This window comes from Tiliqua scincoides, chromosome 6 (assembly GCF_035046505.1).
Source record: "Tiliqua scincoides isolate rTilSci1 chromosome 6, rTilSci1.hap2, whole genome shotgun sequence".
In the NCBI taxonomy this organism is placed as follows: Eukaryota; Metazoa; Chordata; class Lepidosauria; order Squamata; family Scincidae; genus Tiliqua; species Tiliqua scincoides.
In genome coordinates this window covers 17,010,893-17,036,044 of record NC_089826.1, presented here as the reverse complement: position 1 = coordinate 17,036,044, position 25,152 = coordinate 17,010,893, and the positions used below count along the sequence as shown (strand labels likewise).

Sequence of the window (25,152 nt, the reverse complement as noted above, 5' to 3'; positions counted from 1 at the left end):
TCAAAATTTGATGTTAGCTGTGAAGCATGATTGATCTCTAACTGACAACATAAGAAAAAGTTGTGATTTTAGACATCTGCCCTTGTCCTGTTGCTCTGCACTTTGCAGATTTGGAAAAAGAAAAAGACAAGCACTTAAGAAGGCTCCCTAGTGACCCCTTGTGTCACTTTGCTTGTTGTGCTTACTCCCACAATAGCTGAACAGCTACTCCCAGTAGCTGAACTGTGGCACAGTATTAGGATCATGGGAATAAGACATTTTCCTTCAAAACAATATCTCCTAATGTATGTGGGATAGAGGAATTTTTTTTAAAGTTCCAACAAATGGAAAAGAACATTATTTCATATTTAAAATCATATTTATAAAATTCATTTTTAATTTCTTCTCCTTCTATTCTTTTAGTTTCACTAGGGAAAAAATGCAAGCTTATTCTACAAAATGTTTTTAAGGCCTCAAATGGCTGAATTTTATTTTTGTCCCTGTGATTTTTCAGCTTCTGTTTACCAAAGCGCTAAGCAGCCATTATGTCTTTTTTCCTCCTGCACATTGAGCTTCATCTCCCAGCTGTAAACTGCCTCAGAGTGCTTCAGTTTTGCATGAGCACTAAACTGAAGACTGGGAGTATTACCCAGTGCTGCAGGGCCGCAGCAATAGGCAGAGCATGTAAATCTGCTGAACCAAAAATGAGAAGTTCGCAGATTTTCTTTGTGAAGTGTAAAGTTGATGTAAAACAGTAATCTCTAGCAGAATCCTTTTTTAAAATCTGTCTGTCTGCCTCTTCTTTCTTTATCATTTGCATATGCTCTGTCCAGAAAGAAATAGATGGAGCCACTCTGGGTTTTCTGTCATCGGCAAGAATAATCATGCAAGAACTCTCTGCCACCTTCCTGTACTTGGACCTTTCCTCCCAATGCTCCTGCTTCTCTTGTATCAGTCCTTCAAAGCATTGCCAAGAGATCCCCAAATGTGACAATAAAGAACCACAGAATGACAGGGAATATCAAGCAGCACAGACAGCTTGTCAGAAATGTATTTATGTTCATGAACTGGAACCTACAGTATATCTATTTTAGAAATCATATTAACTCTATTGTATCCAAACAGTCACAATCCCCTGACTTATTTCAAAAGCGTAATTGTTTGAAAATATATCAAATCCTTTTCCAAAGCCTTGAGATGGGTAGCAATGAAAAAGCAAATTAGTAATTAACTGTAATTAACATAACTATAAATAGGCTGGTCTCACTATTCAACATAGAGAGGTGATCTCAAGCAGAAAAATGTGTGCATCATTAACAGGTTTGCACATTACTTAATAATTTACACATTAGTTAATATTATTTTTTGTTTCCTGTGTGTGCGAGGGGGAGGGCTGATTTTCTTCTTTAAAGGCTGCACAAAATAATTGCTAAGACTTCATCATCTTCTGCTGCATTAAAATCATGCATCTGAAAAGCCAACACCCATAGTAACATCATGTGGTCCATCCAAAAGATGCTCGAGCATGCGTGTGGGGGAGAGCTACAAGGGTAGGAATCCCACATGTATAAGGCAGATAGCAGAGGTGTACCCAGGGCAATGCTGTGCTGTCATGAAAACACATAACATCAGTTGGGAAGCAGTTGGAGCTCAAGTGCTCAGGTGCTCCGAGCTTCTTGCCACTTCTGTCCCAGCTCTCACGCAGTCCATCCTACCCTCTCCATCCTTGTTTACAGATAGAGTAGGGACATCAGGGGAGTGTATAAAGATAACTCCAAAACTCACACATACCCTGGCAGCAGCCCCGTTATTTTCCATGGAGCCACAGCTGACTTTTTAAAGGCTTGTGACTCAAGTCTTTTCAAGTCACCAAAGTCAGAAAGTCTGCCCGTTAGGACTTGTTTTTGACTTGAGTCACGGGGTGAAGACTCATGATTCAACTCAAGTCAAGCTGCACTTGACTCGCCCATACCTGTTTTTTTTTCAAAATAAGGGCAGCAAGGGCAGCAAGATGCAGGTAGCAGATCCACTGAGATGGCTCCTGCCTGAGATGTTTGGTGGTTCACAAAACTGACAGGGCAGATTAGGCTATGTGCTTTATGGGTTAAACAAGCTGCTACGGGGGGAGAGCACTGCTGCACAATCTGTTGGCATTTATAAATCAGGCAGCAAACTCTTAGGCAGCGATTTTCAACCAGTGTGCCGCAGATGGTCCGCAGGTATGTTTCAGGAGTTTGAGGGATGGTCATTTATTAGTAGGGCCATTGGGGGATGTGAGCCTCTTGTCAGCAGTGTGGTGTTTCTTGTCAATTGTCAAAAAATTAATGGTGTGCCTTGACAATTTTAGCTCCTTGTCAGTGTGCCATGAGATAAGAAAGGTTGAAAATCACTGCCTCTAAAAAGTTTGGGAACCACTTTTCTAGGCCATTGACTTTCTCAAGAATTGCTTGAGAGATGAGTCATGTTACATTAAAGCTACAATTGTATGCAAAGGTACCTTGGAGCAAGAGATATTGAGCAGAGTGGGACCTCTAAGTAATCATGCAGTGGCTAACACTCTCACAGCTCAATCCTAATCAGGCATTTATGCCAGTAGAACACAGTTCTGTTGTCATAAATCGCCCTACAACCACTGACCATATTTGAACCATGGCCACAAATGGCAGCAGTATCAGGGGGTTGCCACCAGATTCAGTTACCTCCAGCTCTGAAGGTAAGCCAGTGGCAGGGGACAGCTGGTAGAGATCTGAGTAGACCCGTATGGGAACATGTAACTGAGTAAGGGAAGTGAAAATTTACTTTCCTCTTTACCTTGACATGGCCCCTGCCCACCTGCAGGGTGCAGCAGGGCCTGTGCCGGCACCACTGCATTCTGCAGGCAGGTACTAGTCAGGATCAGCCACAATGTACCTTTTATAGTTACCTGGAATATTTTTCAGTTCCATTTTTCAATTTTTATGCTTCTCTTTAAAAGTACAGGTGGAGCCTATTTATCCGTGTTAGTTCCATTCCGTGACTCAGCGCGATTAACAAAAAACGTGTTGTGCTAAATTCTATAGAGTTACGCAAATACACTGCAGCCTGACACTTGGGGCTGGAAGGAAACTAAGGCAGCTGTTCTCAATTGCCTCCCCTCCGCTCCGTACTCAGCCCTCCTGTTGCCAGCTATCCCGCTTCTTTCACAGGTGTGATGCTGAGCTTTTTGGAGTCCAGCCCTATGTGTTTCTACCAATGTGTTTCATTGTAGTCAATGGGGCTTACTCCCAGGAAAGTGTGGAGAGGATCGTAAGCTATATCTCATGCTTTGCTTGGTGGGAAGGCTTGCTTGTGTTGGTGATTGCCTGCATCATGGGGGGGAAGGGAATTTGGCAAACACTCCCTGGATTTTTTAAAGCAATCCCCTCTGTTGCTACCACACCTGCCCCTGTGTGTGTGTGAGTAAGTGAGAGAGAGAGAGAGAGAGAGAGAGAGAGAGCTCCACCACTGCACGTGTTCTGGTTACACAGGGTTTTCTGTCCCCCTCTTCAGCCTCTTTGCTCCAGGAATGTTACTGTTCCTTAGAAAGGGAAACCTCTTCCATGGCTCCAGGGCTATTCCCTGCCTGGGCGAGATGGAGCCTTTTTGTAGTGTTTTGGGCTGCCTGGAAACTGAGTGAGAGGCCAGCAGGGCCAGCATGGCAAAGGAGGCAAAGGTGTGTGTGACTTTCAGTACCCCCACCCCATTCGTGTTCAGACAAATCTGCAGATAAAAAATCGGTGTATAAATAGGCTGCACCTGTATTACAACTCACTCCAAGAATGTGGGATGAAATGAGCTAGATCTTTATGTGAAATAGAATAAGTTTCACAGTAGGACTAAGTGACAAGAGAAGAAAACATGCCAAGGTGACCTAGTAAGCTTCATGACTGTGTGGGTATTTGAGCCAGGCTTTCCTGTCCAAGCCTAACATTCCTGGTTCAAGTCTAATGACCACATAACATTAGCTCTCATAATAAGCTAGACTTCTCTACACTTGTCCTCTGCCATAACACTTCACATGGTCCACCTATTCGAAGTACCACCAGAAGTACTGTTTGTTGTGTTGTGTTCCTGGTCTCGCAACTGGGAGGCAGATGTCTAGGGTTCCTGTGAGAACCACCAGACACCACCTCAAGTACCACTGGTGGTACCCGTACCACTAGGTGAGAAACACCAAGCTAGACCAGTGGTTCCTAAAGTCCTACTTGGACTTTGGGAGCCCTGTATGTCTTTGTGTGTGTGTGGGAGGGGGCAGCAACAGGATCACCATGATTGCACTGCTGCTGGGCAGGGAAGGGTTGTTTGTTTGTTTGTTTGTTTGTTTGTTTGTTTGTTTGTTTGTTTGTTTGTTTGTTTGTTTGTTTGTTTGTTTTGTTTTAAACTTGCTATGGCTCTCTGGAAGGTCTGGGGAATCTGTGACTCCCTTGGCAGCCCTCCCTGAGGCTTGAAAATGTGGTAAAAAGGAAAAAGAAACACTTCTTGTTTTGGGACAAAAACCAGAAGTGGGTTTTTCCCCCTTTTTACAACATTTTCAAGCCTCAGGGAGGGCTGCCAAGGGGGCAAAGGCTCCCTAGAGAGCCATAGCAATGCCCAGGTTAGTTAAAAGAAAACATGCCCTGCCTGACAGCAGTGTGATCATGGTGATCACGTTGCTACAGATTTATGGTTCCCTTTTCCTTTTCTGCCCCTTTCTGGTTACCCTCGTGGGTCGTGACCCAGCAGTTCAGGAACCACTGAGCTAGACAGCTTTGTATTCTGAGCTTTGGTGACATAACTAAACTTAGGTCACCTCTACATGTGATTGTCACCTTCCTTTTTGTTTGAGTCATTACCACTTGAGATCAAACCCTGTAGTTAGTACATATGCAGTGAGTAACCTAATTTTGAGCTAGAATCCTCAAAAACTTTATTATGGGAAATGTTAGAAGAAAGTCACTTTTTTTTCACATGAAGCTTATAGGAGATTTTGACAGCCTGTGTCCATTTAAGAGGCGATGGCACTCTTAATTCAAGCCCATCAAATCCTATTTGTTATGAGAAAAAAATACCATATTTCATTGTTGTTTTTATTTCTTGTACTTCAGGAGATGCAAGTAGCCCCATGTGACACTATGATTCTTCTTGGTAGGCAAGCTACACTGACCCATCTCTCATATGGCCTTTCTTATCTTCATATCCCTTGAAAAAGTGTACTTGACAGGCTTCCTGCAGTCCCTAAGAAGCTGTCATCTGAACAAGGTCACAGAATAAGTCATAGTTCCTTCCTTTTATCACAATCTTTAAAAGAACGCAAAGCTGGAGAAGAAAAGTAATAAAAGGATATAAAGCAGAATTAACAATGCAATGGTTTCCAAATGTCATGCTAGTTTTATATTTCACATTTAAAAGCTGAATTATAAAAGGATTTGCTGAAAAGAAGAGCAGAAGAATTTAGAATGGAGAATTAAGAAAGAAGAGCAGAGAGGGTATTAAGTACTTGGGCAGCCTTGGGCTGCTTGAATCTGTGCCACCTCTTTAGGTGGCATAGGTCTGAGTAGCACCATTGGGGCTGCTGCAGTGCAACACGGGGTAATGAGAAGCAATTCCTCTTGCCCCGGGATGGGCTGCTTTCAGCCCCAGTCCTGCCTTGGATGCAGTGCATGTCTGCCAGCCTGCCTGCTCCAGAACAAGTTAGCCCATGTATGATTCCCAGGTGGTGTCTCATCAAGGCAGGGATCAGACCCAGACCTGCTTAGCTTCAGTACAGATGCTTTACTATGTCCCTATAGATATAGACCAGTGATTTTCAATCTTTTTCATCTCATGGCACACTGCCAAGGTGCTAAAATTGTCAAGGCACACCACCGGTTTTTTGACAATTGTCAAGACACACCATGCCACTGGTGGGGGGCTCACGCCCCCATTGGCCCTACTAATAAATGATCCTCCCCCAAATGCACATCTGGAGACCATTCGCGACACACCAATGTGCCACAGCACAGTGGTTGAAAGTAGCTGCTTTAAACCATGCGCTGTTTTTTCTTACTGTTCTGTCAAAAAGAATAATATAGTGCCTCTAAGCATGTGAAGACTTCAGTTTCTCATCACAGAGATATCCTAACTTATCCCACACATATCTTGGGATAAAGGGGAATCGTTTTAAGCATTGGGTATATGGCATCTTGAGTTCCTGCAATTATTTTCACGAAAATTAACCACGATGTGCAAAAGTACTAAGCTTCTGAAAACTCAGAGGAATTTATTTAAGGTCAGTCTCTACTAAAGAAAGAAAGTCTTTCTATGAGGCAGGAAGTGCTGCTGTCTTCTTAGATTTGGAAAATAGAGGTTTACAAGATGGATGAGTGAATTCTTATCCCATCCTGTCCCAGGATGTTGTGGTTTTGTTACTGCTCACCATGGAAAAATCACTTGCAATACCATAAATGAGCAACGAAAGCATTTCATTACCATTTCTAAATTATTGGGTTTTGATACAGTGCACATCACTTATGGAGCTTACTGGGTTTTCTGCAAACTCATGTAATTATTCCCCTACAATTAAGTTTGTTATGACATAACTTTAAATGGAAAGCACATGCTTTTGATCCCTGGTGTCTGAATTTATGCAAATATATTAATGTATGCAAATTTGCAATTTCCTGGCTTTTTCTCAGAGGTTACTGGCAGTTTTTCAGTTCTGTATGTTTGTGTATAATGGGGAGTGATGCTGATTCTGGTCTGCCAGCAGGAACTGGATGAAGCAATTAACTCTTTTTTTTCCAGAACACTGGAACTATTCTAACCTTTTAAAAAAATCTCCAGTGATCTCCTGGTGTTCAAGGACTGCTCAGTTTCATAAGCTTTCCCTGCCATTCCCATGTAATTGTTTATAACAATAGTCAGTATGCAGAAACAGTCAGCTGGCAAGAGATATGCCCAAGGAATAGATACAGTGTGTGAAACACAAGGGTATGGTTTCAGTCCTCCCCTGCGCCCCACTTTCATTCCCTAAATGGCCATCATGTTTTTGTCCTAAAGTTGAGGTAAGTTATATCTTTGATTTATTTGTACACAGAGACCTGGTCTGTTGTAATGGCTAAAGAACTGAGATGCAAATCAGAACTTCTTGAGTTTGAATCTCACCTCTAAAATTGGCTTACAAGGTAGCCTTAGACAAGCTATTTGAGCTTACCAGCTCCAATATATGGTTAATAATATTTTTTTGCATTACAGCAGTGGTTCCCGAACTGTGAGCCATTGCTCTCTGGGAGTCACAGAAACCAGACAGGAGAGCTGCAAGATCCTTGCAAAAAACCTGTCACCCTATACAGTGTATAGGATAGGGTGACAGGTTTTTTGCAAGGATCTTGCAGCTCTCCTGATGGGGATTTTGGTGGGCCACTGTGAGATACAGGAAGCTGGACTAGATGGGCCTACGGCCTGGTCCAGCGGGGCTGTTCTTATGGGGAGCCACGGTCAATGGCACAGTAGGTAAGTTTGAAGAGACTCACCAACAGACTGAGGCAAAGAGGCAAAGAAGGAAGGCCCATAGCCAGGGAGACAGACCAGGGACACACTATACTTGCTCCCGGTGTGGAAGGGATTGTCATTCCTGAATTGGCCTTTTCAGCCACACTAGACGCTGTTCCAGAACCACCAGTCAGAGTCTTCCGAGACATACCATAGTCATACCATAGTCTTCCGAGACTGAAGGTTGCCAACAACATGGGCAACCACGGTCAGTGGCACAGTAGGTCAAGGAAGCTGCCAGTCAAAACAGTTTGGCTTACTGTAAGGATTTGGGAGAGAACTGAAAATTGGACCCCTGCCCCCCTTGCCCCACTGTCCTTAACAGACATCAAGTAATTAATTCTGTTTCAACTCCTGATTTAAGTTGGATACTCCAGTTTTTTAAAACCATGATCAGTATCAGTGTACACATAGTGTTGAACTTAACTCATTTCTGCCTGGGCCACAGGTGTACACATTTGGTCCTTGTTGTGCATATGCAACATTGGGCCAAAATGGCTTAAGACCAGTAGAGGGTGGGAACAGGGTTTTGTTCCCAAGAGGAGATTGGGGTAGGGGACAGAGGAAACCTTCCTATGTTCTGCTGATATTTTAGATGCAGTTTAGAGTACATCTGAAATGGCCCTTAGTTCCTTTAAAAATGCCTCTTTAAAAAAGAAATGGGAAAATGTTCAGTTCCATCATTTTATATACAAGCCTAAATGATGAATACTGTTTCATTTTCTCCTCTAGCAAGTAACAGTTGTAAAAATTCAGATGCTGCACAAGTATTCTCTTTTGTAAGTTATCATTCCATATGTGAGGCATTTCAGTGAAATAACACTAGATGACCAGAAAGACAAAATTGATTTATTCCATGTGGTCTGGACTCTACAGTAACACATCATGCACCCATGTAATAAGTTCTTTGCCATCACAAAAGCTGCAGCAAATTTAATTTTCTCTAACACACCTAGGAAGTATCATATTAGGGACTTTAACTGTACTGGCAGAGCTTGATAAGATTTAGTTTAGTTGCCTCAATGCAACACTAAAGAAATATCCCATTTGCAGTTGTTGAAGCTGTACAGTTATCGTACTCATTTGATCTTAGAAGCTTCTTTTACTTCCTAAACTGATGCTTCTGAACTGGATATATGTAGAGCTGACATCTCAAAATCATAAATGTGCAATCCACTCCTATGAAACTCCCCACCACTGATGGAGACATGCCAGTGCATTGCGTCCTGCATTCTAGGGTGTGGGCAGTTGCAGAAGTTTCCTCAGGGTAAGGCGATTTTGTTCCCTTGCCCTGGGAAAAGCCTTCACTTTCCCTATGGGTCATCTTGATCCCATGGTAGTTACTTTGCAGGTGCAGAATCAAGGCGTGTAATGGCAGCAGAAAGAAGGAGAGATAGGGATAGGATCCAACTGCACTCAAGTGCCTCTTATCCTGCCCCCTTCCTCCCTATTCTGCCTCCCTTTGTGCCCCCTTTCCACCCAGAAACTCCACAGTCTTTCCCCTCCACCCCCATCCCTCCCACTGCCCATCCCCACTACTACTCATCTCACACCAGCGGATGAAACCTTCTCTGCTGGTCAGCACACCTGACCACCAGTGATTATGTTGGTGGCCTAGCTGTACTTTCTGGCAGAAGTGACATTCCACCAGCATCCTCCTCCTCCTGCTAGGGTAACATCTGTTCCATGGGTGGCAGGGTTGTATAGGATTGGTCTATAAACATATTATACAGTCCAACACACATTTTGGTGCCTTAAAAATTCGACCTATTCTTGGATATATTTGGGATGCTGATTCCACAAGGCATCAGTTTTACCCTGTCAGCTCTAATTTTGAAGATAGGGCATAGCCACCTTATATGCTAATTCGATTGGTCATCTGCACACACCATTTTAGCACCCCAAATATATCCAAGATTAGGTCTAACTTCTGAAGCACCAGAGTAATTTTTTTGGTGGAGGTGGTGGAAGTGTTATTTAAGCAATAGATCTGTTAAAATAGTATATGTGAATTTGCAAAGCATGAAATTAACACTGACAGGTGTTAGCGTTTTAAAGTATTATCAGTGTTTTATCAATGTATATTATTAGTGCTTTAAAATGCTAATTCTAAAGTATTACCATTTACAGTCGCATCCTTTACAACATATTGTGGCCTATAAAGACCCTTTCTTTGATTGTCTAAAGCTGCATGCAGAACTAAGGTACAGAGGAGTAGTGTGTAGGATACTGTAATGCAGTGGTCTGCCATGAGAGGTATTGTAGCATCCCTTAAAAACGTTGGATGTTGCAGCAGTCTGTGCATTGTGGAACAGGGAGGTGCCAAGCAATAATGATTCCTTCTGTAGCCAATAGTTGACTATGGTCTTTGCTGGGGTTAGAACCTCAGCAAATGCCTGACTTCATTACTCTCTGGAACTGGACCTGTATTTGACTTTATGAAACAACTTGGGGATATGAGAGGACAAGCCTTTAGAAGCAGCTGTGAGCTTCTTGCTGCTGTAACAAAATGGACTAACCAAATAAAACTGAACCCTGCTGCCTTTAGATGGTGAAAGTCAGTCCGTAACTGACCGTCTCTTCTTGTCTTGAATAAGTCATCAAAGCATCAACCCACACAGAATTAGCACCAAGTCAGTTGGCGGAAACCACATTTCCATTTATGCAAGACTGCTCACTCATTGTAATTCATTTCACTACATGAAACCAGAGAGCTGTTACCTCTAACAGGCTGCATTTCCAAAGCTAGCTCTCTGAAAACAGGTAGAAAGCTTTCATGTAGAAACAATTGCAGTTCAAAATATAACCAGATTTCAAAAATACACAGTTCAATCTCCCTTCACTGTAAACAGAGAAGGAGGCATCCCTGGGATTATTCCCTGGAACCAAAATAGCTCTTCAAAGCAAAGAATGGTCTAGAGACTTGTGTTTGCAGCTTTTCCAAATATTTATGCCTTAAAAAAAAAATCTGTGTTCAGTTTTTTGAATCATAACGGCTATACTTTGAGTCTTTTAATTTCAAGGTGAAATGCTATTATGTGTTTTCCCCAAAGTAGTTCATAATTCAGTGGGCAAAAATGTCAAGGATAATGAATTTTTTTTTTTTAATGTGGCATTCAACTGAGGCCCAAGCAGCAAAAGTGCATCTCATTAAGGCTCCCCCTCCTACCAGACAGTACTGTGGTATTTACATGCTTCCATTCTGTTATATTGTTGTGACGCTAAGGTTTGTATTTTTGGAAGACAACAGAAGTTAGACTGTACAACTGTACACAAACAGTAATTACAGGTCCAGCCTATTTATACACGGATTTTTTATACACGGATTTGACTCAACAAGAATGGCCCCTGCAAATGAGAAAGAATGTGCTGATCCCCTGGAAAAGGGGGAAAATGCATCCCTTTAAAATCAGTTTTAAAAACTGAACAGTCCTTTAACAACAGCCTCCTTAATGAGAGAGAGAGAGGGCAGCAGGCTAACAATCCATCAATCCTTCTCTCTCCTGCAGACCCCTCTCTTCCCCCAGCACTGAAAGAAAGGTGATCATTTTGCATTGGTGAAGGGAGGGGCTGAGTGAAGTGCTGATGGATTGTCTTCTTAAGACTCTTATCTTAGAGTCAAAAGGTCAGCAAGGCTGTTTTTCAATTACTGGAGCAAAGAAACTTTGTTTTTTAAATTGTTTTGCTTTAGTGTGTTTTTTTTATCCAGTGCTTGGAACGGAACCCACAAGAATAATTAGTCTCAACCTGTAATTGCTGACCTCCTTGCAGCAAAGTGAACATCCTTGGTTTCTGGACCTTGCAAGGCACTCCATGCTGTACAATCAGGATCTGAGTGTTATCATTATGACCTTGCAGTGCATGTGGCACGAAGCTATCTGAAATAGCTGTGCAGAGGGAAGTCCAGTCTGGGGGGGGGGGCAAAACAGTAAGTTCTGCAGGTGCCACAATGCACCATGTAAGCAGCCCCTCTCACTCACTGCCAGAGCCATTCCTTACAGCAGCAATGTGCAGGTGTTCGCCGAATCAGATGGTGTCTGTGCACATTGCTCTTGCTGCCCGGAATGGTTCTGGTGGTCAGTTGGAGGGGCTGCTTACCTAGTGTGTAGTGGCACCTACAGTACTTACAGTTTTGTCCCCCTTCTAGCTACACTATTGGTCCAGTTTACATGGAAAAGGAAAATTCTGGGCAAAAGTGGGGACTACCATTGTGATATCACTCTTCTTCCCCCAGAGTGAACTGGGCAATGTAACCACATTGAGTTTAGTTGGGGTCTAGCTGTGCACTGAGCAACTTAGCTATTAGTTAAATTTTGTAGCATTCTTGTATAGCAAAGGGAGCCTTGTGTGGATTTTTACTGCAGTCTTTTAGAGGCAAATTAAATAAGACTTCAAATACCGTATAACATCTTGCTCTGACCTTAACTGAACTTAAAAATAGCTCTCAAGCAAGGATTCAATCCAGACCAGGATGTTGGCAGAGATATGGCAAAGACAGGATACAGCTCATTTAAATAAATCTTCCGGAAACCACTATGTGCCCCTAAATATGCCATTTGTGTCAATGGCACCTTCAGGGAGAAAATGACAGGGAAGTAAATGGATAAACACCTCCTCCTGTGCACTATGGTCTCAACTGGGAATTGGACCTCCTTGTGGCTGCAGTTTAAAGTGAAAATGACCCCCAAACTAGACAAAGCTGCTTGCATTTGTCTACTCAACTCCAACAACCTTTATTGGCATCATACATAATAAATACATGATCATAAATATAACCCACAAATAAAATAAACACAGAAGCTACCGCATGGGAAATGCTCACACAAACATGCCAGTCAGGGCTGCCTTGGGCTGTTAAAAATAAAAACTTTTACAAGAAACTCGGCAACAAGCATCGTTGTTTCTTGCGAAAAGTCATGTAAAAGAAACGCTGCAAACAGATGGGGGGACCAGAATAGCTGGAGAGAACAGGGTCCAAAATAGAGCGGTGGAGCTTGCTAAACGCAGGGCAATCACAAAGAAAGTGAGGGACAGAGTCAGGCTCAATGCCACAGTGATTGCAACACCTTTGGTCAAAAGGTATCCGAGAGTAACGACCGTTCAGCATTGCAGAAGGGAAAATATTTAACTGGGCTAATATAAAAGCCCTCCTCTCAAGGGGATTCATAAGGGACTGGAAATAAGAATAGTGGGTGGCAAAAGAGGGGAAAATTCCATAATAGATAGGAGAGCATACCCAATTCAAATTAGAAGATAACCATGAGTATTCAGACTCACAAAGTCTTTCATAAATAAGGGATAACGCCTGATTAAAATTACTGTTAAAAAGAGAGTCTAAAGGAATGCCAATAGAGGCTAATTTAGATATACAGAGCGAAGACCAGAAAGATTGAAAAGGGTCTTTAAGAAAGTGAGCAAGAAGAGAGTCAGGATCAATCTTAAAAAAAGATGTAACCAAAATTTAAAAGTAAATTTCCAGGCCTTAGTTGAAGGGAGATGGGTACCCAACTCAAAGGACAGGGTGGACAGTTTAATATAGTTAGGGACCCCAAAGATCCGTTTATAAAAGGAGGCGGCCAACTGATCAACTTTGTTAGATAAGGCATGAATCCAAATAGGAACTCCGTAAAGCAGGCAACTAACCATTTTAGTATTAAAAACATGCAGCGCAGCCGGGACATACTGATTCCCAGCAGTATGGTGGAATTTGGTTATCGCCCCGATTAGATGTGAAGAAGAGGCTATCACAGAGTTCCTATGAAAAGACCACTTAACTTGGTAATGTAGAAAAATGCCAAGGTATTTAAAGGTTTTGACTTGTTCAATAGGCCGGTTATTAATTGCCCAATGAAGGGGCCTCCAGGATTTTGAAAAAAACAAAATTTTGGTTTTTTCCTCATTTATAGATAAATTATTGCACAGACAATAAGATTGAAATAAACCCAAAAGGTGACTAAGGCCTGAACTAGAAATTGAAAGGAGAGCAGCATCGTCTGTGTATAAAAGGATGGGGACAGGCATTTTGTTCAAAAAGGGGGCAGACTTCTCAGCCGCTGATAAGTGAGCCCGAAGATCAGCTAAAAACAGGTTAAACAAAAGGGGAGCTAAAATACAGCCTTGTCTAATCCCTTTAGTAACTGGTATCTTCCCTGTTAGCGAGCCATTACTGTCGTAACGGACCTGACAAGAATTGGCAGAATCTTGCATTTGTCTAAACAGCTAATGCTATTTGGTAACTCTGAAGTGCTAAGAAGTGTCTGCTGGGACTGTGACTCCTAAACTTGAGTTTGCGACTGAGACTCAAGCTGACTTTAGCGGCAGAACTTCAGTGGATGCTAAACATTGGCACATGCTGCCAATAATTGTCACCGTGCCATCGGTCTGAAAAAGGAGGGATGTCTACCATATCATGTCGGTGTAAAATTTATGAACAAGTCTTTTGTCTGAAAAGGTCTTGCCTGTCACTGCTGATGGGTTCTTCACGTTCATGAAGAAGACTGATTTAAAATGCACTCTGGGTCCAAAACTTGGTGTGATATAGGGCTAATGTTGAAAATACATTGCCATTTTGGGTTATATCCAGTGCCAGCTCCAGATTATGGGGGCTCTCGTGGCATCCCTTATCTGTCCCTGAGGTTGTATTAGGTGCTATCAGGGCCACAGGCACAGAAGTTTTATGGTGCAGCCTGACCTTTTGGTGTCTAACCTGGGTGACCACTAATGCTACCCCTCGTATCATTAAACTGCAAGCTTGGGAAACATGATTGTAAATTACTAGGATGTTGTGGGTGATCACCAGTGCATAGTCTGAGAAGTACAAATAAGCAAGAGTAATGTAAAAAACCTTGCTACTAGTCTGTATTTCCTAGAAAAAGATACTGGCTTAGATCCCAAACTCATATAAACTGATATGTGTATAGCTTTATTAAGTTCATTCTAATGACAATGATCTGTTAGACATTTTATGGTATTGGTAGTTCAATGAATTGCTGTTAAAGTATCTCTCTCTTTTTTCCCTAACCACTTCCTCAGTAAGATGTAAATTCAACCAGTGTGTTATAAGTATATATAGGATAGAAATTATAATATTAAAAAAAATCACTGTCATAATGAAACATGGAGACATTTTATTCAAAACAGGATATGTCCTGTTTGTTTTTTTCTGTTAGCAAGAACACTTTCTGACAGACAAGGGAATCAAATGATTTTTTTTAAGGGTGTGCATGATCCATACTTGCACCTGGAGAATATAGCTTTCCTTATGGGGTAAATGTGTATCTTTCCCTTTAGAATGGTTACTCTCAAACCTTTTCACACTGGGACCCACTTGTTTAAAATGACACTCTATCAGGACGCACCTAGCTTTGAAACTAAAAAAAACTTTCACTTTACCTGCTGCTCAAGCCTCTCTCTGTTTTTAATCCTTTTCATTATGGTGAGGGGGCTTCCTTCTGGAGTGTGTGTTTGAGTTTCATGTTCATCAGATCAGGACCGTTTTGATGGCCTTGCATTCTTGTGCATTCTAGTCTTCGATAGGAGCTGAGACACATTTACCTACTCACTAGTAAATGTGCATGTGTTGTTCCATTTCAGTTTCCATAGGGCTCAACACATTTTCCTTGTCAAGCTATCCGCTTGTAAGTTTTGGGACCCACCAAAAATTGTGTCATGACCCACTAGTGGATACCAACCCACAGTTTTGGAACCACTACTTTGGAGGAAGCCTGAGAGCTCTAGTCACTTGCACTGAGTGTCCTACAACCTCTTTTGATTGTCTGAAACAATGTAACTACAGTCCATGTTACATTATAACCATGATTAGGGCTGATGTGCTCTATTTTTACAATTTAAATAGCAGCCATGGGGGCATACAGGTTTTGGAATCTAGGGTGGAGGCAGTAATGTCGCTAGGAGGTGCGGGCTGGACCGGATGACAGCACGGGGGAGTGACATGCACTAGTGATAAAAATCACTACAATCACGGTTTGTAGGAATAATAACCATCATGTTATATATACCATTCGATGTGGAATTTACAGCAGAATGCAATGAAACAAACCACATTGAAATATCTATGTTTGATGGCAGTGGTTCTCAAACTGTGGATCCAGGACCCCATTTTTGGTGGTGTGCAAAACTGATCAGGCAGATTAGGCTAAGTGCCTCAAGAAGTAAACAAGCTGCTACTGGGAGGAAGGGAGCATTGCTGCCCAATCACCATTTTAGTCAAACCCCTTGGCATTTATAAATCAGGTAGCAGCCTGTAGGGCCTCTAAAATGTTTGAGAACCACAGTTCTATGGAAAGGTATAGCCAAAAAAACCAGGGGGCGGGGAAATGGTACATCACCATGCCCACTACATGGGAGGAGGCCCATCACGGGGGTGACACACTGGCCTCCTGCACCGGATGATGCAACCCTAGTGATGCCACTGGACGGAGGAAGGGGACATTAAGTCTTGCCTTCAACTGAGTCCCAATCCATATTAGTTCTCTCCTTTCAGTTTCTAGGTAGAGTAAAGCTCCCATTAACGTGACTGGGTGTTTTTCCTCCTAGAGAAATAGCGGTTGGGACTTTGGAAGGAGCATGGCATTATAGCCCCCTTCCCCATTCCACAGTCCCAATCCTGATCCTTCCCATTCAGCTTGATATTGTGCAAATCAAGCACATTAGTCACTGATTTAGGCTTAACATAATACAAATGCTAAGATGTGAGTAGGATTGCAACCTAGGATTGTTAAAAGTTTTCCTGCTTGATGATGTCACTTCCAGTCATGACATCACTTCTGGTGGGTCCTGACAGATTCTCATTCTAAAAAGTGGGTCCCTATGCTTAAAGTGTGAGAACCACTGATCTATAACATGATGGTATTGTTCAAAAATATCAAGTTCTAAAATTTTTTTGCCTGTAGTGATGCCTCCTCCGCCCATGCACATCACCTGATGTGGCCTTACCCTCCCCCCACACTCCTCTAGAGATGCCAATGGCTACACAGCTGCTATTCTTACCATTAAAATAGTATATGTGCCAACTGTGAAATAAATACAAGGATATCACTTGTGTTCCAACAGGACTGATAGTTCGAGAAGTTAGCATTGAAATTTCTCGCCAGCAAGTTGAAGAACTCTTCGGACCTGAAGATTACTGGTGCCAGTGTGTTGCCTGGAGCTCGGCAGGCACTACCAAGAGCCGCAAGGCCTATGTTCGTATTGCTTGTAAGTATCTCCTTCCTTATATCTGCATTTCTCTTTCTCGTTTGAATGATGGAAATTGGCATCATACTATTTAAGTAAAAAGAAATGAATCTTCTCCCTTGATTGTGTATCACTGCTTCTGTTTGTGGGGCTTAATCAAGTGTTTTTACAAATAATGATGGGATGCCAAGTTTTCAGGGATATCACTTCAACATTGCAGATGCACGTATTATTGACTATTTTGCTGATCATGGTGTCATACCTAAACTTTTGACTTCTTGGAAGGTAGGAATGAATGAATGAATTTTTGCCTCTGTTCTGTGCATTTCTTCAGAGGCCTTCTACCATGGGCTATCAGAGCTTTTGCTATATAATATAATATGATGATATGATTTTTTTTTAACTTCGAAAAAGAAATGTTAGCGGCTGCATTTAGTGTTGTCAGTCTACAGGCTCAATTCAGGTAGAATGCTAAACAATATTTTTGTGTTACAAGAATGAGAAAGGCCAAGCCTCAGACTTACACTCTACCATTTCTCATTATTTGCGTATGAGAAGAGGCCACTGAAATGTTCCACTGTGGTTTCTTAGGAAGTCAGGATCCGAAACCACAAATTAGCTCTGGTTAGTCTGAGTTAGAATAAACTACGTTCCTGACTTATGCATTATGTCTGAACAAGACCACAGAGTAACTCAGACATGCCCCAAAGAATTAACTATCAATCTGATTGTGGGACGTGGGATTGTGGGATGGATAACTGGGGGAAATGCACATAGATGTACTTAGGCTTCTTTTTAGTGGGAAATGAAGTTTAGGATGTTAAGCCAAAGACTTCATAGAAAAGGTGGGTTTTGAATATGGATTTGAAAGGAAATGTCGTCAGGGAAAAGGACTCAATCAATGTCATCTGATTGGAGGTGTGGCACCCTCCTGGTTTCTCCATCTCACCTCTTTTACCTAGACAGACAGGTTTGCTGCCAAGTTGTCAAATGTCTGCCAGTCTTGGAGGAGTGGTAGCTTTCCAGTCCGGAAAAACAACCCCAGTCAATGAAGACATATGGTCACTAATAATGGAGTAGTCACTAGTAATGGAGACAAGGGACAAAAGCAGAAGGATGCCCCAGCAGCTTTTTAGCCTGCTTAACCTGCACAAGAGCCTTTGGAGATGTATTCCAAGATAGGGAGAAATAGGCCAGAAAAAAATAAGGAAGGAATAGTGCATTCATCACAATGTCCATTGACCAATATTAATTTTTAATAACAGTTAAAACTGCTGGAATTACTTGTCAAATACAGAATATTGTACAGTAATCACAAATGTAGTTGTGTTTTTTAAAATGTGTGTTTCACCTTCCAGTATTTGTTTACTTGATTGTACTGCACAAATCCACAAACTCAGATTTTGGAGTCCTCTGTGGATATTTATTTCAGCATTGTAGACAAAATTAAAATTAATAGTTTTCCAAATTCACAAGTCAAGTTTGGGTATTTATTTGCCTGAATGATACTTCAACTTAGAGTCACACTGAGTGGATCCATTAATCTGTCAAATTTGAAGTGTGTTGCAAGAAATGGTTTTCTGTCCAGTGATAATCTCTTCAGTCAAACAAACAGTTGTGTTATCCAAATAAACCTTCTGACAGGATGAGTGCAATCCACAGTGGTAGATTAGATCTGCCACGATCTGGTAATGGGATGATTACTGTACTCTTACAAGATGGAATGCAAAATGGATTTGGCCTATTTTGCCTCATTCAAAGAAGGAAATGTAATCACGAAAAAGTCATCTTAACCCTATTGACATTCATATTAATATTAAATTATTTCCCTGCCATATCTATAATTCACCCTCTGACACATCTCAAGGCGAACAGTTCCTAGAAATACAGATATCTAGCTTATTGTGCAAATATTTAATTTTCATTAATTTTCAAAGAGACGACTGTCTTTGGAATACATTGTTTGCACTGGAGACTCTCATTTGACTGTCATGTGGATGAAATTAGTTTACCCTGACTTAGAATGGAAGCAAACCTCATCACTCAGAGTTGGAATTTCTTTGCTTTCGGGGAAAAGAAGCAAACAGCTTTTGGTCAATGCTCACTAGAAGCTGGCTATCTGCCTGGCATTTAGCCTGACATTTTAGTGAATGAGAATTTCTATTCTAGTAAAATGAATGAATTCTCCAGAAAAGCCTTTGTGTGCGGTATAGAGTTTTTCCACAGAGCACTGTAGGAACTATTAGAGGCGACTTTTAAACATGGTGAGGCTTTTTCATTGAAAACAAGGATAATTCTGGTGCATACCAGTTATCTCCTAACAATTCACTCTGATTGATTTCAGGTACAAATCTTTGTCAGGCTGAGATCCTTTTCATTAGTGTTACACTAAACATAGAAAGTATTTACCATAGAATTCTGTGGCCCATGGACACCCACTCCAATACCACTTTTCAACAAAAGGTAGTTCACAAAGATTTACAGTGTTGAATGAATACATGAATAAATGATTCCCTGTCCTCAGTGGGCTTGCAGTCTAAAAAGAGATAGCTACTGGGAAAGACACCATGATGGGATGAAGGGGAACAATTGCTCTCCCCCTCCTAAATATAAGAGGAGGGGCACTTTAAAAGGTGCCTCTTTCCCCAGTTTGCAGGTGATATGTAAGGTAGCAGGATATCCTAGGTAAGTAAGGTACTAGACTCAACCTGTCATTGAAAAATTACCTTTGCCAGCATGCTTTGCTGACTTAGGGCCCAATGCTACGCAGTGCGTGCCAGCTCACCACTGGCACGCACTGTCGCAAACATGCCATAAGGCACATTTGCAGGCCTGTCATGAATATGTACAGTTTAGGCCTAGTAGCATGTAGAGCTTGAACCAAACTAAACCAGTAACAGAGAAGTGGCTTGCAGCTCCTAGCCGCAAGGATGTGAGTAACAACAGCCAACGGAATTAACAACTCAATGGAAGGTGATAATGTAGCATCTACGCAGACAGAAAGGCGCCCATCAAGGATGGAATGCAGCTGTGGACCTCCAGTGGGGAGGGGAGAGCTGAGAGGGCTAGCATACAGCCCCACTTTGGGAAGATTCTGTCCCCAAGAGTTTCTGACTGGACAGTTTAAAATAAGTAGAGAGTCACCTCCATCCTGTTAGCCTGAGAAGTATAAGAACAAAGCCCAAAGGGGGTGTCGGGTCATCTTTTGGTGAAAAAGCTTGTGGGTGCAACATCCTGCAGGTTGAGAGCCTGGTCCACCAGGGCCATGTGGCCTCATAGGTAACCTGGAGCTGAAAGATCTACAAAAGAAAGCTGATCCAGGTGAGAGTTAGGGAATAATAGAGATAGCCAGTTAGCTTTGTTATTTTAATGCTGATATGTTTCCTAGAAGTTTTATGCCTCTAGCAATTGCCGCCTTTTGTAACTTTATGTAACCCTATGTATTTAATAAAGTAAAAATCCTTTTACTAAGTTGTTTCATTATCTGTTGGGGACAAAGTTTCAGAATCCTGCCTAGCTGTTCAGCAAGCTACCAAATACTCACTGAGGACTAGTAACTTGAGGACTGAGGCTTTAATTAAAGAAAGTACTCAGTGCCTGCAAGGGATAGAATTAAGCCTAAAGGGTCTAAGTGTCCCTGAACTGAGACACTGGCACATACAGGGTGGTGGCAGTACTACCGAACAGGGGTCCTTGAGGGCTCTAGGGTTTGAGAACCAAGAGCTCTGAGCACCCCAAAACCAAAGGGAATGTACAACAGGGCCCTAACACTAATGCTCCGCAGGAGCTAGCCCAGCGCTGGGCTAGCACCAGTGGAGCACTGGAGCTCCACCACTCTGCGGTTGCATGGACCACCAAGCAGCAGAGGTAGTTGGGGATGTAGGGAGAGGCAGGGAGGAGGTGTTCCGGGGTGGAGGGAGGATGGGGAGAGGATGGGGAGAAGGCGTGCTGGGGGAGAGGGCGGGGAGGAGGCATGCTGGGGGGAGGGAGCGGGACAGGGGGAGACAGGACTGGTAGAGCTTCACTCCGTCAGATACACAGCCTCCATGTCCGGCTGGTCACCCACCCGACACAGAAGCTCTTCATTCTACACCAACCTTCAGGTCAACGTAGAATTGAGTAGCCCCATTGTGGGGCTCCTCGGTTTACCAAGGGAAGGGGATGAAAGTCCCTTTCTCCTGAGTAGGAGATGGCGGCTGCCTGGGGCATGCTGGATGCAGTGGCAACCATTTTCAGCACCGCTGCAGCCCTGCACGTCAGGCAGCTTAGGTTTGGGCTGTTAGCCATTGATTCAATTCCAAATTTCTCAAGCTAACAGTAGGATGCAGGACATGACTTTCATCCTCTTTTCAATCCTCTCTCTGTCCAAAAAGCTGCTTGTTTATCATTGCTGTTCTTATCAAGGTCTTCTTGCCAGAGTACCTGCACAGCTGCTGAATCTCACCAGAGTGGATCAGCTCCTAACACTGGAGGAATAGGGTGGCTTAAATGCCTTTTGCCTGAAATTTAACTCTTCATCTGAAAGCCCATAATGAGGTTTAGACTGCATTGTCCTGTTTGAAATGGCTTGCACTCTGTGTTCATCATTGGAGGTCTTGCTTCACATCCCATGTTTGGCAAGGACACGAGGCAGGATTTTCTCAGCAGCAGCCACCCAACAGTGGAATGTTATCCTCTAAAATGTCCAGTTAAGCCAGATGCTCACTGCTGTTAGGTGGACAATGAAGAAGTTTCTGTTCTGTTTTCTTAAGTTTTGTGCTGGTTGTTTATTTTATCTCCTCAGGCTGTTCTGTTGCTTTACTTTTGCTGTTTCATTGTTTTAGATTGCTGATTTTATTTTGTATGCCACCTTGATGGTGCCTTTAATGGGTCTGAAAGGTGACATAAAACTATTTTTAATTATCTATTTGCCAGACCCATTGAGACCAGTGTGGGTAGCTTCTGAGTAAGCATTTAGAATTGCACTGTTGGAAGATAAACAAGCAAATGACAATTGAGCTTTCATATTCTTCAGAAAACCCTAACACAAATGTTTAACAAGAAATATATCTGAGATCTGGTATTTTACTGAGATTATGCTTCTGGCAACAAGCAAATATTTGTACACTTCAGGGAACTGTCTGACAGATAAATACTGAACTGTGAGTATCCATTCCAAATGCTAGCAGTGGGCCCCAGAGAGCCTTAGAAATGTTTCACCAGTTCTTTCAGATGACCAAAATAAAACAAACTAAATTATGAAGTAGATTTTGGTGCATTGCCAGGTAACAAGGCAGACTGCTGCCACATTATATTTAGACGTTTAATTGAAGTTTGCGAGGTCTAATGAAACAGGGCAAGGCTGTAAACGTGTGTGTGATTACCGTTCTAACAATGAGATATGTAGATGACAGCTCCCCACTGTCAGGTTGAAGTTCTTTGAATGCTTCTCATAACTATTATGATTTATTGTTTCCATTCAATCAAGTATTCAATGGCTTTCTCATTAGTTAATTGCAGCACCATCACATCATCATGTAGCCTGGTCAGCAGGCAGTTGCAAGCTGTGTGGGACATCATCATAAACTAATCTTATTAAGCTGCTATTGTGCAAGGTTTATAACTTAGTTTTTAAAATTAATTAATTAATTAATTAATTAATTAATTAATTAATTAATTAATTAATTAATTAACAGTATTTATATACTGCTTTTCAACTAAAAGTTCACAAAGCGGTTTACAGAGAAAAATCAAATAACTAAATGGCTCCCTGTCCCAAAAGGGCTCACAATCTAAAAAGATGCAAAAAGAACACCAGCAGACAGCCACTAGAACAGACAGTACTGGGGTGAGGTGGGCCAGGTACTCTCCCCCTGCTAAAAAAAGGAGCACCCACTTGAAAAAGTGCCTCTTACCCAATTAGCAGGGGTTAATTAAATTAAAAAACAAAACAAAAAACCAACGGCCTGTTGATCACATTGGCATTCCCATTTAAAGTGAAGAATATGGGCAGGAGGTCTGGTCTAGAGGGTTGAGCCTCCATTTGCCTGAAGATAACATCCGAAGGTTGCCAGTTCGAGGCCACCGGCACCGTGCAACCTTGAAGCAGCTGACAAGCTGAACCGAGCTATTCTATCTGCTCTGAGCGTGGGAGGATGGAGGCCAGAATGTGTGACCAGACCAAGAAAGAAACATCTGAATGTTGTGGTTTCTTGAAAGATAGAAACCTTTCAAATTGTAAAAATTCCTACTGGGATTTAATTTGCCTGCCTATGTAAACCGCCTTGAATAAAGTCTAAGGAGAAATCTGAGGACCAAGAGAAATACCTGTATTATTATTATTATTATTATTATTATTATTATTATTATTATTATTATTATTATTTCAAGCAGTTCTTCTGAGGATGAACACAATCAGATGATGAAATGTGTGTGTGTGTGTGTGTGTGTGAGAGAGAGAGAGAGAGAGAGAGAGATGGCTTCAAGGGTAGTGCCTCCTTGCTGAGAAGTGGTTTATGTTTTTTATATTAAAATTTATCAATTTATTTTTCAGGGTTTTTTTCAGGTGAATGACTGCCCAGCCTGTGGTTAATTAGTTAGTACCAAATGCCCCCCTGGCTTTGGTTGATAGAATAATTACAACTGTCTGATCAAATCTTTGCCTGAATTTTGTGAAGAGTGCAGAAGTAGGTTTACTGATAACTTTGATTGTGACCGAGCTCTTCTCACATGACACAAGCATCAGAATGATATACATTAGGACTTGTTCAGTATCTGCATTATGGTAGCGGGCAAGAAGTGAGGCACCTAAAATGACATTTGTTGCAATGGTTGTACTAGCTCACAAGACAACATCATTTCCTAAGAACCGAAGAGAACAGCTTGGCATGCCCATGTATGATTTACACATAGATACATCTATGGATCCTTTCTCTACTGTGATTTTAGGGATGACTTGAGGGAATATGCCCATGACCAAAAACCATTATTCAGGAAATGACCAGAAAGAAGAACAAAATCTCCAATCATGCTTGGTTCTACAACTCTTGCCACTTTAATAAACTAGAATCTCTTGAATCGCTGTGGCCCAGAAGTATTTTTGATGTACTTTACCCTTTACTGTTCTTATACTTCAGTATGTAGCTATTTTAACTGGTAATACAGATGGGGTAAATAAATGTTTTTCTTTGATAAACACCAATGCATAAGCATTTGCTTTTGGTACTATTTAAGCCATGTGGTTTAAAACTGTTAAAACCACAGATGCTTAACAGTCTATATGCATATTTAAAAATTGCTTTCCTTGAACCAAGGTTGATAATGGATTGATGAGCTGGATTTGGCAGCTATTTCTTGGCAATGGCCTTTTCAAATTAACTGGGCTTTGGATGGCAAAAGAAACAAGTAAAAAGACTTGCTGTACATCATAATTGCCAAACGTCCTCTCTGTTCCCAGCTTGTCCAGTGATTTTCAGACTATTTGTATTCTAGTTTAATTGCAGCTAAATTTCACTGAGCACACGGGGCGTAGTGGGCCTTAAAATGCCCTTCCCCCAACGATAATCCATTATTTATTTATTTAAACCCATGTTTCCCACTTTTCAGTATTAACTATTCACCATGCAGCTAACAATAACTAAAAATCAAATACAGATAGGGCTTCAGTATCCACGAGGGATTCTTTCTTGAACCCCTCACTTATACTGAAAATTGCGGAAAATTACTGAAAATCCCTGCTTTCTAATGGCAGGGAATGTAGCCCCCCCCCCTTGCAGGGAACCCCTTGTACGTAACCCCATTGATCCCATAGGATTTCATAGGATCAATGGTTCATTAACTGCGAACTTGCTATCCACTAGGTTTTCCAGGAAAATAACCCTAGTGAATAATGAAAACTGACTGTACATGTTGTATGTAAACAGATTTTAAAAATCTTGTATGTGGTAAATTCCATTCCATAATAGCATGAGCTGTTCTGAACAAGCATGCACACCTTTGAACAAGCATACAAGAAGTGGAAGGGTTGTCCTGTTCCTCTGGGATGTGGCCAAAATGGATGTGCCATAGAAATGATTGACAATACTGTAATAGTTTAAGGGTGCAATCCTAACCTCTTAAATCAGTGCTTTTCAGTACTGGCATAGCGGTGCCAATGGTACGTGTGCTGCATCCTGCAGTTGGGTGTCACTCACAGAATCCTCCTCAAAGTAAGGGAATGTTTGTTCCCTTACCTCAGAGCTGCATTGCCCTTATGTCAAGTGCTGGAAAGCACTGACATAAGGGGTTAGGATTGCACCCTAAGAAACATTAGACAACATTTGCCTTTAAGTAGCATGGTTTGACTGGAATGTGCAGTCTATTTACTTGGAGCAGTGTAACACAGTAGTGTAATACAACTACAAGAGAGTGTCATTTCTAGATTGCAGACTATGGAGTGCAAGCTGTAGAAGGAGGCAGGAGAAAAAGCAGTCT

At 41.8% G+C, this 25,152-nt stretch overlaps 1 protein-coding gene across 1 annotated transcript in view; it reads left to right on the top strand.

The window, feature by feature from the left end:
- Positions 1-25,152, top strand: part of UNC5C (unc-5 netrin receptor C) — a 394,830-nt gene that overhangs the window by 254,772 nt on the left and 114,906 nt on the right. Inside the window, exon 3 of the mRNA XM_066631993.1 lies at positions 16,579-16,722. Within this exon, the coding sequence (XP_066488090.1) occupies positions 16,579-16,722 (144 nt within the window). The remainder of the gene's footprint in view (positions 1-16,578; positions 16,723-25,152) is intronic.